Here is a 17708-nt window from a genome sequence, read left to right as displayed (position 1 = left end):
CGCGCAGCAGGGGTTGCAGAAACGAGGAACCGAAATGAGAAGCGACTCATCTGGGGAACAAATCATGCAAGATTGGAAGAGTGATTGTATCAGGATGCATCATCTATCTCGTTAATGTAAAAGTAATTCTGTTCCTCTTTCTATGTATCTGAGATTTGAACACCGGCTTGTTGTAAATCTGGTAAGTCCAGTGCTTATTTAACGGCTTAAAAAAAACCCCAAAACTAAGGTTTTAGTAGCGCTAAATAGCGGAAGCGGCACTTGGCGCAGCTATTAATGGACGTCTTGATAGTTTGGTATGAGTTCAACTCAGTTCAATTTCGGGGGGTTTCGTTGTTAAGTTTTCACCTTGCTTCACAGCGGTGCTATGATCCGCGGGCGTGTGCAGTTAGAGGCGGATTTTCATAAAGTAAGATACGGGAAAACCCGAGGCTATGTTTACAACCCGTAGGTTAGTGGCGTTTCGGCTCCGTAGGCGAATAAGTAGTGCATTCATTCAACAATCAAAGCAATGTTGTAGATCACCGCTGTCAGTCACACCTCGAGGTAGAAGCGTTAGAGAAACCGCGACTGCGCAGTCACTCGGCGATTTTAGCTCCTAAAGTTTAAATTCGATGTCCTGCTTTGTTAGTAGTGAAGAATTACGAAGATGGAGGAGTGGAAAAGGAGCATCGGTACTCTGAGCGACGAAATCCTAATTAAGCTGGCAAAGATGTTGGACAACTCCACCTGTGGATGGAGGCAGCTAGCTAACGCGGTGTCCGAGCAGCCGAAATTCCGCTGCAGGTGAGACCTTGAAGGCATCACGTGAAGGTGGTAGCTTTACGCTTTATTCACAGTTTCTAAAACTTAAGCCGTGTCTTTACTGTATGGTGTGTGGTTATGGGGGTTATGGATCCCCCTCAAGACTGACTATGCCACCATCTGCTAACATCACACACTGCCCTGTCTCCTGCAGTGAGCGGGAGCTGACCAGCTGTTCTCTCCAGGTGCTGACTGCTGCAGGCAGCCCGGCACGCACCCTGCTGGCATTACTGGCTGAGCGTTCCTGCTCCCTGGACTTCCTGCTCCACTGCCTGAGGAAGATGGAGCACCAGGAAGCTGTGCAGTTCCTCACCACTGCAGGTAAAGGAGAAGTCACTGGGCTGTTATATATGCAAATGTATGTAAGTCTGTTTTCTTACTGCTACTGTTACCTACTGTTTCCTTATAAACAGGAGGAAGACATAGTCCTGTTTAGACCGTGTAACTGTAAAACACACATTCACATGCCGCTTTATTAGGTACACCTCACTAGTACTTCCTTTTGCCTTCAGAACTACCTTAATTCTAATGACTGTGACTGTCATCTCAATCATGTGACTGTGGAGGCCATTTGACTACAGTAAACCCACTGACCCTCATTTACTAACAGGGCATACACACAAATCTGTGCGTAAATGAATACTGAAATACTACTATTACGAATAATAAGGCTAACCCTAACCCTGATAATTACAGACAGTTTTCCAGAACCCCATAAGCCACAAAATTCCCCAAAATACATCAACATTTAAAAATAAAATTACTTGTAAAGAAAACAGAATGCTTAATGGTAAAGTATAGGCTTTAACCTTTACATTTAAACACATTTAAATGTAAAAGATACATTCCAGTATCTCTTATCTCATCCTATCTTTAATTAAACATGACTTCTGGCTATACTGGATTCGTCACTTACAGTCCAGTTTCATAGAGTAAGTTTATCATCTGCGGCTGATAGATCACATGCTCCATTTCCTCTACCTGTTTTCTTATTTTTCTTATACCCTGTTAGTCTTCTCATATCAAGTTTAACTTTTAGTGAGCATCGCAGGGGAAATGTAATTCGGCACCCTCGTTATTTCAGCCAGTAATTGGAGTAATCACTCCTCTTTGGAAAGCTGCCCCTTTTCTGGCTTCCTCCTCACACTTCAGACACCATTATTTAAGTTTCCCCAGTCGCATTTTTTCCTTCTTTTTTGCCTCGGCGATGTATGCTTCTCTCTTACAACATCACAACTCTTTCCACTTCATCTTCAGGTAATCTGTTTCCCTTATATAAAGAAATGGGGGTGTGTCCGTATGCAGGTAGTATGCAGATTGTAAACAGCAAGCACGAGCCCACTGATTTACAATGAGTCTGATTTACTCACATATGCACAGCAGTATTGGTCGTTTTGCACGTGTCATAAATCTGATACACTGGGGTCATTAAAAGATAGACATGGTCAGTAACAATACTAGGCCTTGATGTTTAAACTGATACTAAGGGTAATTACTACTAAGAGGCCTAAAAAGTAACAAGCAGCTGAACACGTGTACCTAACTTAGGGGTCAGTGAGCGTGGAGCAGTTTTTTTCCCAGTTTAGTCTCTAGCAGTAATATTTAGTAAGGCCCTTTCTTTGTTTCTTCTCTCCTGTGATGTGATTGCTCATGTTGTGTGTTTGTGTGGTAGTGGCAGAGCAGATTCAGATCACAGTGCAGCCGCAGTCCCAGGAAGCCGCACCTGGGAGCAATGTGGTATTGACCTGCAGGGCCTCTGGTCCCCCCGGACTCGGCTACCAGTGGTTCAAAGGCAAACAGGAGGTCACTGAAATTTTTGTGATTAATGGATTATAAAAAGAAGGAAAAAGATTCCTGCATAAACCTGCAGAGGCAATGAGATAGCTTGCCATCTTAATATCTTAATACAGTTTCAGCTATGAACTCTCATGCATATTGATTTTTTTTCTTTTGTCTTATAGATTTTGGGGGAATCAGGAAATTCCTCAGAACTGGTTTTTTGCCCTTTAAGTCCCGCCCACCAGGGTCACTATATCTGCAGGATAAGCCATGGAGAGAAATTTGTTTTCTCCAAGTGGGCTCAAGTTCGCTTGATCTGCTCTGCAGGTTCTTCTTCCTTCTGCTTCTCTGACGTTGTTTTAATTTATCTTTCAGCATGTGATGTAATGTTTTGGTGAATTTTCTCAGGCTGCAGCAGCAGTCTGTTTCCAGGTTCAGTGAGCGGGTTGCATATCATCCAGCACCCGCAGTCCCAGGCAGCCTCTGAGGGGGACACTCTAGTCCTGGAGTGCGCTGCAGAGGGAAACCCACCTGCACAGTATGAGTGGTACCACAACAAAGTGCCCATGCCACAACAAAAGACGAGCTCACTCAGGGTAAGTAAGCAGCACAGCTATGCTGCACAGAGCTGCTTCTCTATTGGATATGAAAACCACTGAATTATATTCACTTAAAGAGCACGGTGGATTTACATGTGACGTCATGCGCACTGGATATGATATATTCACCATTTGCGATGGAAAGATAGGTATTTTTGTGCATGTGGCCATAGTTGGGATGGAAAACAACTATTTGGCGATGGGTCCTGGAGCTGTGTGGGGAATGAAATTTGTTGCAGAGAGAGTACTGTATTCACCTAAAAGCAGAAGTTATGACTCAACATCACAGATTAACTGCGCAATGCTTGTAGACACATCTGTCATGTCCATCCAAGCAATTTTTATCAACCAGATAAGGAAAATACATTTTTCCCTAGTGGCAAGTGGTTCCTGGGGGTTCACTGACTGGTCTGTGTGACTTGGGCTTTAGTAATAATTTCCCGAGCAACTGATATCAACCTCCATCAGTGCTTACTGGATGGGTGGCGACTGTGTGACCTCTGTGACTGGAACCTCGTTCACATGATCCTAAATTGGGTGGCTCAGGAGATAGAGCAAGTATTCTAGTTTATCTACTAATCGGAACGTTGTTAGTTCAATCTCTGTCTGCTCCAGTCTGCATGCCATAGTTTCTTTGGGCAAGATACTGAACCCTGAGATGCATTCCTCGGTGAGTGTTGGATAGAAAGCACATATGCGTAGGAAAAAAAGACGTCTTCTACTCAAGTAAAGTATAAATATAAGAATCAGTCCATTTAACATTTGTAACAAAATGTCACATGTCTGCAACACCTTAATTTTTTAAAAACTTTCACATTAAAATGCAGCTGATTGTTATATCGGTTAGATAGCAGGGAGATAGGCACGTGAGCATCATTTACTGGTTTCTGCATTTTAAAACCTAAATATTTACATTTTGGCTGTCACGTGATGGCTTTTTGGTCCCCCACGAGGGATGTGACTATCAGTAAGGATCCAAATCACTCCATGTACCGGGAGTCACTTTTGTGCACATACTCACTTGGCAGTTAAAAGTTTAAGCACTGCCACATTCATTTTCCGTCTCTGGAGGTTGTAGCTTGATGTCAGCTTGATGCTCTATGTGGCGTATGTTTTGTATCTGTGCAGATCCCATGTGTGACCACAGCACACAGAGGAGAGTACACGTGCAAGGTGTTCAATTTGTATCATGAGGTGTGGAGCAGCATGGCAACAGTCACCATCGGTGAGCCATTGTTTGTATTTTCTACATTAGGAATGTAAACATAAATGAGAAAATTTAGTAAGCTCTTAATGTTAAAATGTTTATATATTTACATGAAGTAAATAAGTAAAAGCACATTACAATAAGTCTGACACTTCACATTTGTATAGTTACAAAATCGCAGTACCGTGTTGTGGTAACTGTTCTTGTTTTCGACTTTCATGCAGGCCCCAGTTCTGTCACTGACGCCTCCTGGGTAGAGGTTGACCGCGGTCTAGGTACTCTTTAATTTCTGGTAGAATATTTACAGGAACTACCGCAGTATTGTAATTCCTATGTCCTGTCTGACTTTGATTCCTCTTTTTAAATATAACAGGTAATTAAAAAGTGGTATTTATAGATAGTGTGCATGTGTATATAACCTAAAAACAGCTACTGATAGCTGTGGTTAATTGGGTTAATGTGAAGTACACACTAAGTCTGGTTACCATGCTTTACAGAAGTGAAAACGAGATGTTAAACAAACTGTTGGTTATCAGATAACACAGCATGTTCTTTTCTTTTGGTGTTTTCAGAGTCACAGGAAGTCCACAAAACCTACGGAGCAGGAATACATCCGCTTCAACAGATAGCCAGTTCGCCCCCATCTGCCAAGGACGTTTATGGTGAATTTATGCAAGCAAACAGACAAATACCGAGTCTTACTTTTGTCGATTTGTGGGTGTTTCACTGCTCATTCTCTTCCTGTCCACAGCCACAGACAAAGTCGCTCTTCTGATTGGTAACATGAACTACATTTACCACACGCAGCTGTGTGCTCCCATTTCTGACGTCCACGAGTTGACCAACCTTCTTCGACAGTTGGACTTCAAGGTGGTTTCCTTGCTCGACCTTAACTGGCAGGAGATGCACAGCGCTGTTACTGAGTTCCTGTTGCTGCTTGACAAAGGAGTCTACGGTACGTCTGCTGCATACGTCTGTCCACTTTGAGCGACTGTACGGCTCTTTACTGATAAAATAAATGCAGCACTGTGTCTGTAAAATCTGCTTTTAATTTAAAAAACAAAAGAAGACTACAAATAGGATAAATAATTGCATCTGTTTTTCTTTACTTCTGAAGGTTTGCTATATTTTGCTGGTCATGGCTATGAGAACTATGGAAACAGCTTCATGGTTCCCATTGACGCGCCGGTCTCCTACACATCAGATCACTGCTTGTGTGTACAGAATATACTCACAAAGATGCAGGAGAAAAAGACTGGTCTTAATGTATTCCTGCTGGACATGTGTCGCAAAAGGTATGGGTATTTTTTTTTTAATTTAATGAAATTATAATCAGAGCAGACCTTCTGAATCTGTTCGTGCGTTTTCTTTTTCAGAAACCCACACGATGATGTCATCGTGCAGCCTGGACTGCTGAAGGTCACAGCAAATATAGTGTTTGGTTATGCCACGTAAGTTCCCCGTCCTAAATGCGGTTCAGTTTTGAATTTCTTCAGTATCGGGTGTTGTTTTCTAGCACTTATTGTGTATTTCTACTTCAGGCTACAAGGTGAAACTCATGTGAAAGTTGCTGTCTTTTAGATGCGTAGATGCTGAAGCGTATGAGGTGAAGAGGGAAGACGTGTCAAATGGCATCTTCATAAGCTTCCTCAAACGGCGAGTTTGTGAAGACGAGAAGGTCACCGTTATGCTCGACAGAGTGGCTGAAGGTAGAGCACTCAACAATCTGTACGATATAATCAAAGGTCGGATCGCAATATTCCTCAACTAAAAAAATTAAAAAAACATCTGATTTCAGTTTGGCTGATTTCATGTTCAGAGTAGACTGCTCTGGCAGTGCCGCACTGCTCTCGGAGATTTTCTTAAGTCCTTAGGACAAGACTCAGCTGCACACCTGCACCTAAAGGATGAAGGTCACTCTTTCGAGGATGCCAATGTTCACATTTTGGAACTCAAAGACAGAAGATTTGAAAGAGGAGTAAAAGAGGCCATCTGTGTCCACTGTGAATAACAATCATTGAACAGAGTGGCTGGGTTATGACACCAGCAGTTGGCCACCTACAGTGCAGTCTTGAGATCCTTTGCAAGCCCCCCCAAAATATTGCGTCAGTTTACTATAATAGGTCACATGATAGGATGAGGCAAGGTGTCACTGACACATGTCTTGGCTAATGTGATAAAGCACGATTAATAGTAGGTCAACGACCCTTTTAAGGGATAACCCCCAACAGGGTTTCAACACCTCCGACTCCGACGGTTTTAGAAGTGAATATGTCTCTTGGATGCGCCGTGAAATGTCTTCACAAAACTTACAGAAGTCCATTCGCTTTTCTTTTCAAGTTATTTCAACTGTGAAAACAGTTCAACATCCTTCATTTTGCAGGAATTCTGCAAATTCGTGTGAGTAGTGAGAAATGATTATTCCTGACACTTACTGAAATGCTGGGATAAATTTGCATATCCATCTCCTACTTTGTGAGCATCAACAACAAACTTATTCCTTTCGTTTTTGGCATGATGCTCGAACCCTTGGTGAAGCTTTGTAATGTGTGTGAACTGTGAACGCCGTTATTAAAGCCACTCTTTTGTTTTTAAAATGCATGTAACTCGGAAATGGCTCATAGAATGAAGGTAATTTTTTTCATGGCTTCATGTAATCTATCAAAGTTATTGGAGGAAGAAAAGCTGATTCCAAGGGGGTCAGTGGGGAGGTACTCACTGATTTTTCATGTAAGTACTTATCATGTGTGTTGACTCATTGGCAACATTTACCAGACTTAGATGGATTGAGTCAAGGTGTAGCAATATGCTTACGTGGATATGAAGAGAAACCTGAAAGCCCACTAAATGCTGTTTAACAAGGAGGATGTTGCAGGTCTGGTCATATCCCACTTATACATGCTGTAGCATGAAAAAACTGAGAACTCTTTGGGGTAACCCACACTTAATGGTGCAAACTATAACTGCAAACTGAGTGCATCATTTCTATTTTAAATATCTTTACAATTATTTGTTGATTTTATGGCCTGTTTAGTCTTATGACAGATGTAAGATCTAGTGGCACAGCCTGCAAGAAAAACTATTAAATTGATTTAATCCAGTTATTTAAAGCTCTAAGATCATCTATGACACTTTTTAAAATGCATATTAGTCCTATTATTAAAGTGTTTTAAACAAAAATAATGTCCTGTAACAGAAAAATAGACACGTCACATCTGTGCTCCCAGTATTAAAGCTTGGTTTTTCTTCTCAGACATGGGTCGCTGTGTAATCACACGAGGGCGGCAGGCGCTGGAGCTCCGCAGTAATCTCTCTGAAAGACGCTCCCTCACTGACAGGATACAGGTTTCTGAGTGTTCTGCATCCTCTTCAGCTCGAAACCTGCAGTGGGCTATTGCACATGGTAAAAAAAAGTATTAACTGAAATGATGAAATATTTCAAAAGGCATAAAGACATTTCTACTCGTATTTATTTATTTATTTATTTATTTCACAGTTCTCCCTGAAAGCCGTTACCTCCAGTTTGACTGTGGAGTGAAGGTTCAGCTTGGATTTGCTGCAGAATTCTCCAACGTAATGGTCATCTACACTCGGATACTTGACAAACCCGATGAAATAGTCTCCTGCTCGGCTCAGCTTACCGATTTCCCTGAGGTGTGTGACACATTATTCCACTTAGATTTAAAAAGCTTATGATTCAAGATTCACAAGAGAAAAAGGAAATTTGCTGCTGCAGCTCCTTAAAGCACAAGCATCTAATTGAAAATGCACTGAGCTTTACACAGTTTTCGGATCACTCTTGCAGGATGTGGACATTGATTTGAAGAAGAGCAATCAGGAGTCTCTACTGGAAGCTGGCTGTTTATTGTTGATAAAAGAGGAGCTTCCTTCACCAGAAGCCCACAGTCTCTACACGCGCATCCGCAGCCTGCAGAGACTCAAGGTCTGTCATTTTTCCCTATTTTTACAATAAGTTCTTCTATTTATGACCTCAGAGCAGCCGTTTCCAATGTCAAGCCTGCTGCAGCTCACTTAAAAAACAGGAAATCCCATCAAAGGGTCAAAGTAATGAGTAATGTCACAAAGTAACCTCCTCTTATTACCAGTTTTAATGTAGTTTTTATAGAAATAAATACATTTATATAAATATGTGAGTGAATAAATCATTTTAAACAGAATTTTTGTTTTGCTGTGGCCCCCAGGGGGCCTCGACCCACACTTTGGGAATCACTGCCTTAAAGAAATTTAAAAAAAATTATATATGCCATCTTAAGGCAGTTTAATCATATGCATTGAAGACTGAAGCCAATACTTTTTCATAACTGCTAAAAAAAACCCCAAAATAAATTGTGCTCTTTACTGTCTTTATAGAGGGAGCTCACATTCACAATATGCCTTCATTACACCTACTCCAACATGGATGAGGAAGTACAAGAAAGGCAGCAAGTAACAGTCGGCAAACCACTGGTCTCCAAACTCAATCTCCACGAACCCCGAGCAGCTCGCGTCAGCTCTGCCTCCTCGTCCTTCAGCCTCGACTCTTTTAACGTTCCCGGATGCTCCTCCTTTGGTGAAGACTTGTCCCTGACTGGTACAGCCTCAAACACATGGTCACATCATGCACAAAGTGCCAGTGTGTCTTTCACCGGTGGCTCCCTGACATCACCCAGGAGTGCCAATGTGCCAGAGGAGACTGACAGTCCTGAAATACTAGATAACCCTCGACCTCTTGTTGCCAGCAAAAGTTTGCCCCACAGTAAAGTAAATGACTCAAACTACAAGTTCAGTGACATGTATAATTTTCATTCTTACTGAGACTGAGATTCAGCCTTTACCCACTAATAAATCGGCAGTACAAAATCATGAATGTGTGACTCATGAATGGAAAGCTTGACAGACAAGTCCTGTTATTATGGCATTTCTTTCAATTCGGCCCGGACTGTATGGGGGCCGTTTAAGCTGTGATCTTTGTATTAACTATGCATTAAGTTGTGTAATGGTTTTTTTATGGATTTGTAACAATGTTATGCAATCCAAAGACTGCCTTCAAAACAGGAGAATAAAGCATAAACTTTATACCTTTAACCTTTTTGTAACATGCCTTATAAAAACATGTATGAGGACAGTAAGACAGTGGTCAGGTGCAGCTGGAGGGACATGGGTTTAAGGTGGGGGTGGGATTACATCTGAGATCCTTCTTGTTTGCAGAGGTGGACTATGACGTTCAAAGATGACACTGTGATGTGTAGTGAAGAATAGGAAGAAGGTGGAAGATGGCCTGGAGAGGTGCAGATATGCACTGGAGAGAAAAGGAATAAAAGTCAGCAGTGTGTGAATGAGAGGGAGACAGGTGTAACAGTGAAGGAGGAAGAATTTTAATACTTGGGGTCAACCATCCAAAGCAGCGGACAGTGCACAAGACGTGAAAAAGAGTGCAGGTAAGGTGGAGTGGGTGGAGCGAGTGGATACGGTTGGTGTAGCAGAGGAGGATGTTAGAGGTAGGGTAAGAAGGATGAAGATGATGGGAGCAGAAAAGAAGAACTCCTAACTAAAGTAGTTCCTTGACAGCATGCTGTCTGTGTGCTTGTATCGTGTTTTAAAGCTTGCATAAATAACAGCAGCTGTTTACTTTACTATACTCTGCGCTCTCCCGGCCATCAGATCCTTGTCGCTGGTTGGTGCCAGTCTCCGCACTATCGCTGCACTGCGCCTGCGCTGTGTCGTCACCACCTTTGCTTGCAGCCATTTTGCAGTAATTTAGTAATCCCGCTGCTTCCATTCGTTGTGCGGCGCCAGTAAACACGGCTCTTTGAAGGAATATTATTATTACTGTTGCAAGCTGAAGAGATATTTTCCCGTGTCTTGCGATGGCTGACCCATCAGCAGATGTGGAGGTGCCGGAGGGTGCAGAAGTGCGCAAACTGTCGGAGCTGCGGGTCATAGACCTGAAGGCCGAGCTGAAGAAACGAAACCTGGACACGACGGGCGTGAAGAGCGTGCTATCAGAGCGTCTTAAAAAGGTCTGAATTTTACAGTCCCTTAAACAGCCAGTCGCTGAATAACAATGCTTAAAATGCACAGAAAGGCCTGCATTATAGAAGTTTAGTTTGACGCTCACACAGCCGCAAAATTTCGAGCGTACTACGCTACGAGGCCGTTGACCCTAAATGTATGCTAAGTGCTAGCATACACTTGTACCAAATAACTCGCTAATGCCGCTAATTTGCGTGCATTCACCTATTTGACATGTTTTTATTTCAACTGTTGCTTAAATGTACAATCTGTAAAGCGTTTTTGCCGTACTCTTGACAAACAGGCAATCGAGGAGGAGGGTGGGAATCCCGACGAGATTATCGTCGCTCCGGAGTTGACCACCAAAAAGGCTAACGTTACACCTAAACGCGCTGCCAGAGGTAAGATTTGCAGCAAGCTCTTAAAACAGCATGTCAACGTTTTCCGTTTGTTTCTGTGCCCGAGAGGCTTCTGCAAGGCAGGTGACACGTAATATGTCATGTCGTTGTATTTCGTGCTTGTGCAGCATTCGTGAACAATTACGGTATTTCATTATATGTCGCTTTCTGTTCACTTCACATTACTGTGCACATTTCGTTGTTAGTCAAATGATGCAAACTTCCTTGCCTTTATAATTCCCACATCTTTATGGACAACGAGTTTTAATACTGTCAATAAAACTTTTAGGCCGTGTTTTGGGTTTAAAAGAAGAGTATAGCAAGAGCAAGGATAACAGAATATGCGTGGGAGAGATTTTGAAGACTAAACTAAAGTGTATTTTCTTTAGATACCAAGCAGGAGAACGATGAACCGGAGGATGGCACTATGGAGGAGGATTCCCGCGATGGCCATGTAAGTTTATTGATAGGATTATATTGCTTTTCCTCCAGTTTGGATGCTACGGCTGATGTATTAAAAACTTCTTTGTCTCATCAGGAGGATAATCAGGAGGATGAGCATGAACATGAGAACATGCAGGACATGGACATCCTTGACATGAACATTCTGGATGAGACTGACAATGACAACGGAATACCGGCTGAAGATGACGAGTATGGAAGCGAGAACTTTTACAGAGAGGAAGACTCGGGGATGAATGAAGAAAATGACTATAGGGCACTCGAGTCAGAAGAAGACACGAGAGGTCCAGAGGTGTGAGATAATACTAGAAACCTGTCTGCTAAATCTTTACTTGTAACTCTGTTTTAATGTTAGTTTGTTTGAATATATTTTAACAGATGGATGAATTTGAGATGCTGGATAAGGATGAAGATGCAACATTTTCAGCAGCCAGTGTGGTAGGTTTACTGACAAGTATTTCTTACACCTGCAGAGCCTGTTAAAACACGATAGCGTTTTGAACGAGACATAATTTTCTGTGTTAAAGGCTCAGGATCCAGAGGCTGACGACACAAAAGAAGAAACAGGTACTGTAAAAAAGTTGGCTCATCATAAGGTTGAGGTGTAGATGTGCAGTGTTAAGCTTGAAAATGCAAACACTTTGTTTAGTTTCAACCAACAAGAGAGACTGGAAGCCCAAAGGGAATTGCTGACTTGGTGTTGAAATTTGTTTAGCCACATATGATCTTTTCTTTGTTCATTTGTAAATATCGGTCAAGTTACCATATATCTTCTCACACGCTCACGTGACTGTGGTTAACAAGTTGATTCACACTGCCAGCAATTCAGTTTCAAGGTGAGGGAGGTTTAAGCTGTGCAGGTGATTGTAGTGTTTCTAGGTTGCCACGTGAAGGTCAAGGCAAAGAAGATGCATCAAGATTTGTCAACTCTTACGACTTTTTAAACACGGTGAATCATAAATCAGCTGGATAAGAAACTGCTGGACTTGAGCTGAAGGTCTGCTCACTACCAATGGACGCTGGAAAAGTCTCAAAGGCTGAGAGAAGATGGAGTTCAGCGAGCCTCCGGTGTACTGCTGATGTTGTGGCTCTCTTCAGCACTCTACTCTTTGTCTGTCTTGGATCAGGTGAAAAGAGTGAAGTGGTTGAGCTTGAGAAATGAGTTTTAGCCCCTTTAGTTGCTTGGTTGTCCCGACAGCCTTTGGGCCCTTTTCCAGTCTCTCTTTAGGGTCATCGTTTTAATACATAGTTCTAAGAGCACAGGCCAGTGGTCATGACGTTCCTAATCCAGGCCTTGCCAGTTCCTCGTTAACCATTGATGTGTTTCAGAAGTGATTAAACTATGTGCCATTCTATTCCTGTTAAATCCGTAGAAAATGACAAAGTAGCCGGGTCTTGTTTATCTGAGCCGCATAACGAAGATCAACACCAGAGCCACGAGACGAGCCCTGAAGAAGACCAAGGAGCCACCGCCGGAGGGGAAGAAAGTGTGTCCGACACAGGTGCCCAGTCCAACGTGACTGCCGCTGGAGATGCGGAGGGCAGCGGGGATGTTGTGGGGACTGATCCCAAAGAGGTTGGGGAGGAACAGAACGCCCCAGAAGAGACACTTGACGGTGAAAACAAAATGTCGCAGGCTGTTAGTGTAAGCAAACAGGGCGGCGAGGGTGATACTGTTGATTCAGAAACGGGGGCTAAGAAGGTTGAGGAGGATGAGAAGACAGAAGAGAAAGCTGCTGCGGATTCAGCCTCGACACTGAAAGAGTCCTCTTCTGTAGAGGGCGATGATCAGAAAAAGAGGTTTGTTGCTTTCTGTATACTAGAAACCAAAAATGGTTATCTCTGTTGCTTTGGCCCCTTTGTGCTAGCAAAATTTGGATGCTCTTTTGGAGGTAAAAACGTTTTGTACATTTGTTTTGTTTTGTTTCCCCCATTTTTCATTCCTTGCATTCACCTGTCCCACTTTATTATCCATTAAAAACCTAACTATTCGGATTGCCAGAGGATATAACTCCATTTATTCGCCAATACATCACTGCACTATGGTACTTGTTGGGTTGATCGCTGTAGGCAATGAGAAATGCTATATAACAGAAATGCAAACATGTGTGCCAGAAGATCGTGGATGTCCTCGCCAACATCCTCACCGTTGTAGGTTGATGGCTTTTTTCCCCTTCTTCTCTAGCTCTGAGGAGAAAGATGGCAAGACCGAGTCGAAGGATGAAAAGGGTGAGTAAATCAAATGGCTTCTTTGTCTTGGTGGTCTTGTTTTCAGTAGCTGTCCGCTCATTAATTTTATGGTGCACATGTGTAGGTGCTGGAGCTGGGGCCGCAGCAAGCAGCAGCAGGAATCTGTGGGTCAGTGGCCTCTCTTCCACTACCAGAGCGACTGATCTGAAGACGCTTTTCAGCAAATATGGCAAGGTTAGTCGATTGAAAACAGTCTCTCACCAGTGTCGCCAGACAGTTACTTTTTGCATGGACGCAACAGGAAATATTTATGGGCTTTATAAATGTCCTGCAGGTTGTCGGAGCTAAGGTGGTGACCAATGCCAAGAGTCCCGGGGCTCGCTGCTACGGGTTTGTCACCATGTCATCCACAGAGGAAGCAACCAAGTGTATCAGCCACCTTCACAGGACTGAGTTGCATGGCAGGATGATCTCTGTGGAGCGGGTGAGTGTGGGGAGAAGGACGGCTGATTTTAGTATTTATTCTACAGTAACTAACATTTCATCTGACAGTCTGATCATTTGGACGCAGCAGTCTATTTTCTGTTTAGTTGTATTGCAATGCCTAAAACTTTGTTAAACTGATGGATGTAATCAGACTAAAGTGTTAGCTCTAAATAAAAAAACATGCAGTAAATAAAATGGTTAGAAATGGCAAAGATTAGAAATGATCTGAAGTAATTAGAAAGCTGTAGAGAAGGCAGAGATATTTGTTTCTTTAAACACACTGATGTTGAGCTTGGTCTTGTGAATAAACATGTTCCCGTTTAAACATTGCAGGCTAAAAATGAACCCGCAGGGAAGAAGCCAGCTGACAAGAACGACCCCAAGAGGTCTAGCAGTGACAGGAGACACTCCACTGACTCCAAGTAAGACTGCCAGACCGTTGACTTGTTTGAGTAATATTGCTAAAAGTGCCTCTTCTGCTGGGAAAGTTTGGCCCAGTGAGCTTTTAAATATCATAGGTGTATTTATATTTTTAGCATGCCGTGTGTCTGGGTAGTTTGTCAGATATTTAGCCCTTTGTATAAACCAAGATAAGGATCAGCTTAACTGTTCAATGATTTCTGACAATATGGATGTTTCTGCAGGTCTGATGGAAAGGATGAGAAGTCTGAGGGAGAAGGAAAAGATGGCAAAGGTGTGAGATATGTTAGAATTTCCACCTGGACATGATTAAAAAAAAACTTTATTACATACTCGACATTAATAATTGTGATTGTTTGACAGGACGAAATGAGAGGACTGTAGTTATGGACAAGTCCAAGGGAGAGCCTGTTATCAGTGTCAAAACCAAAAGCAAAAGCAAGGAGAGGGTAAGTAATGATTAATGACCCTGTAACTGCCATCGCCCTCTTAATCAGTGTTGTTTTGTTGATGCATGAAGTGGTTAGATCATGCCCGTCTTCACACTCTTCTGCTCTTTCTTCAGAGCACCAAGAGTCGGGACCGAACTTCTTCGAGTAAGGAGAGGAAAGACATCTTGTCATTTGATCAGATTAAGGAGCAAAGGGAGAGGGAGAGGCAAAGGCAGAGGGAGAGGGAGATCAGAGAGGTCGAGAGACGCAGATTCACGTAAGGATCATGAATACAGAAATAACAGCCCATCATGGAGCTTAACAATACAGAATGTATTCATAAAGACACTTATATATATTAGCAGTTAGCTGAGGTTTTGATCGGATAATAAATAGCAGCTGATCTTTGCTTTTTTCATTCAGTGACCGCAATCGGGAATTCCGACCTGACCGAGAGCGTGAGCGCATCCGTCTCTTCCGGGAGAGGGAGGAGCGAAACCACTTGATGAGGAAGAGACACTGGTTGGAGGTACCGTCACATGACTCCTCTCTGCCTCCAAATATGCGTCCTTTGGTACAACTCTCAATCCGATGCACTCTGCACATAATCACTACATTTGCTTTCATTCATCCCATATAAACACTTTTCACCTTAATCCCTGTTAGTTCTAAAAATGTATGAATTAACTGTAATCAAATAATTTCATTTGCAGGCTGAGAAGCAGCGCCTCGACGCAGATCGCATGGAGCGTCAGTTCCTGGAGCGTGAAAGGCTACGCATTGAGTACGAAAGGCGGCGAGAGCAGGAAAGGATCCTCAGGGAGCGCGAGGAGCTGAGACGGCAGCAGGAGCAGCTGCGCTATGAACAGGAGCGGCGCCCCGTTAAGAGGCCTTACGACATGGACGGCAGGTACAGTGACATAGTGTGTGACACTGATGCATGCTGCGTTTATCTGCTGGATACAGCTCTGCTCACTGGTCGGTCCTCGTGGTTGTTGTGGTTCCTTTTTAGGAAAGATGACTGGCCTGATAAGCGTATGGCCATGGATGACCGTTACGGCCGCTCAGACTTCGGTCGCTATCAGGATTTTGATCACAGAGAAAGGGGACGTTACCAAGACGACATGATGATGGACAGGCGGGACAACACCCGTAATATGGGTGCTGACAGAGATGGTCAGGTAAGAACCCTGCATCCTCCCCCCCAGATATTATTCTGTTAGAAAAAGAAACACTGTGAGTTAAAAAAACCCACAAATATTTATTGTTGGCACCACCCTGACTCCTAAATTCTGCATGTTGAAGTCTAGATGTGGAACATGCACACTGGCAAAGCCACTTAAGTTAAATAAAACACAGTTGAGCTGAGCACTGCAGTTTCACAGGCTTGGTGCGTGGATATCAAACACGAGTGCTCTTTAAAGTGAACACCCACAGTATTGATATTTTGTTGTGGTTCAGAGCTTTAACCAACAGCAAAAGCCACTAAACGTGAACATTTAGTGTGTAGAATATGTAGCGTCTGCATGTGAGATGTGAGAATATGAAAATTTCAGCTGTCTTGTGTCCTTTTGCAGCACTTCTCAGAAAGACACGGCAGAGACGGAAGAGACTCCTGGGGTGGAGGCTATGACAAGCGCATGAATCCCAGGTGAATATCACTCTATGCTGGCTTCTTTTCAAGCGTAATAAGCAACTGTTATAGTCCACTAATGCTGTTTTCCTGTCTTTTATTAGGGAGGGCGGTCGTGACTGGGATTCTAACCGTAAGATGGATGGAGACAGACCCTGGCAAGGTAGGTCAACCTGCACTTTAAGGTAATAGCTACAAAAAATAGCTAAAAGCACTGCTGTCTTAACTTGGATCTTTTTCTTTTTTTCTTTTTTTTTAATTCCAGGTCGGGATGGAGCCATCCCAGGACAGAGCCACATGGCACGGGGAGGAATGGCTGGGTGAGTAGCTTCTGCATTCAGTCTTTTGTTTGCAGCTAGCCTCGCTGGTTTCACACCTGGCTGATGTCGGTGCGTCTTTGATTTCAGAGGCCGTGGCGGCTACATGAACACGGGAACATCTCAGTCTCTCTCCGGAGCGCTTAACAGACAGAACCAGCTGATGCAGGGCAGCGGGCTGCAGGGCGGCGCTTTCGGTCGTCGTTACTGATGCCTGTCTGGAGACGGTTGTGTAATGATGTGGTTATGTTGTTTTTGTAAAAAAAAAAAGAAAAGAAAAAATCATTTTTTAAAAATCAGGATTATTTGTTTTCCTTTTTTGGCACAATTCCCATCCATTTTTGATGGAAGTGTGTTTATCCTTTTGTGATACAGTGATAGTGTATTTATCATACAGCCCTACCTTGTTTTTACATCACAGCTGTTATGCATTCGCAAGTTGGCGTGAGTGTGCGTGCGTGTAAAATAAATTCAGATGTTTATTAAACCCTTTTCAGACATGTGATATGTAATATTGCTGGCTTCAATAATACATGGATGTTTCTAGGTTTGACCTAGACAGATTTCCACATTTTTTTTATTTTTTGTCTTTTAAGGAAGAGTGATCAGGATGCTGATATGTTGTTGCTGTCAGTTTAATGAAGAAGAGCGCATGTCTGAAAGAGGCTTTAGACGCCTGAGTTCATGGACCTAACCTCACAAGCCTCCTTTCTGTATCCAAGTCCCTTAGAAGTTTTTTTTTTCTTGTTGTTGTTTTGATTTTTGATGAAACTTTATTGAAAATAATTTGAGAGTTTCAGGTTCTCGTCATTTTTAAAAAGATGCTCGGTGAAAGTTTGTTGCAGATGAAAGCGTTTTAAAATTAAATGTCACACTTTGATTCTCCTTGCTTGTAACTTTTTTGTTTTTCTAGTTTTCCTTTTAGACGTGATAAATTCTAGAATTAAATGTGTGGTCGTGATTCAAATGT

General features: G+C 42.8%; 2 protein-coding genes across 3 annotated transcripts; both read left to right on the top strand.

Annotated features, from left to right (window-relative positions):
• The first annotated feature begins 51 nt into the window (after positions 1 to 51).
• malt2 (MALT paracaspase 2) lies at positions 52 to 9441 on the top strand. The gene is made up of 17 exons (XM_063466908.1): positions 52 to 181; positions 632 to 786; positions 959 to 1125; positions 2477 to 2607; positions 2766 to 2910; positions 2992 to 3179; positions 4311 to 4407; positions 4614 to 4664; positions 4962 to 5051; positions 5141 to 5344; positions 5507 to 5684; positions 5766 to 5840; positions 5971 to 6098; positions 7643 to 7792; positions 7886 to 8043; positions 8195 to 8332; positions 8761 to 9441. Exons 2-17 carry the CDS (start codon positions 650 to 652, stop codon positions 9202 to 9204), a joined length of 2481 nt encoding a protein of 826 aa, XP_063322978.1. The 5' UTR covers positions 52 to 181; positions 632 to 649; the 3' UTR covers positions 9205 to 9441.
• A 684-nt stretch (positions 9442 to 10125) lies between these two features.
• safb (scaffold attachment factor B) lies at positions 10126 to 17708 on the top strand. Of its 2 annotated transcripts, none has more exons than XM_063466242.1 (21): positions 10126 to 10409; positions 10706 to 10802; positions 11189 to 11253; positions 11338 to 11553; positions 11640 to 11699; positions 11789 to 11828; positions 12635 to 13061; positions 13447 to 13490; positions 13576 to 13685; positions 13786 to 13935; positions 14271 to 14359; positions 14582 to 14631; positions 14721 to 14806; positions 14923 to 15065; positions 15212 to 15317; positions 15502 to 15698; positions 15801 to 15969; positions 16366 to 16439; positions 16526 to 16584; positions 16687 to 16741; positions 16829 to 17708. In XM_063466242.1, the coding sequence occupies exons 1-21, from the start codon at positions 10257 to 10259 to the stop codon at positions 16947 to 16949; spliced, it is 2511 nt and encodes an 836-aa protein (XP_063322312.1). In that variant the 5' UTR covers positions 10126 to 10256; the 3' UTR covers positions 16950 to 17708. The 2 variants fall into 2 exon arrangements, with proteins under 2 accessions (XP_063322312.1, XP_063322311.1); XM_063466241.1 differs by having other exon boundaries at positions 15212 to 15362.

The sequence above is a fragment of the Pelmatolapia mariae genome, linkage group LG23 (assembly GCF_036321145.2).
Source record: "Pelmatolapia mariae isolate MD_Pm_ZW linkage group LG23, Pm_UMD_F_2, whole genome shotgun sequence".
Taxonomy (NCBI): domain Eukaryota; kingdom Metazoa; phylum Chordata; class Actinopteri; order Cichliformes; family Cichlidae; genus Pelmatolapia; species Pelmatolapia mariae.
The sequence above is the reverse complement of the archived record's forward strand: the minus strand, read 5'-3'. Positions and strand labels throughout refer to the sequence as shown.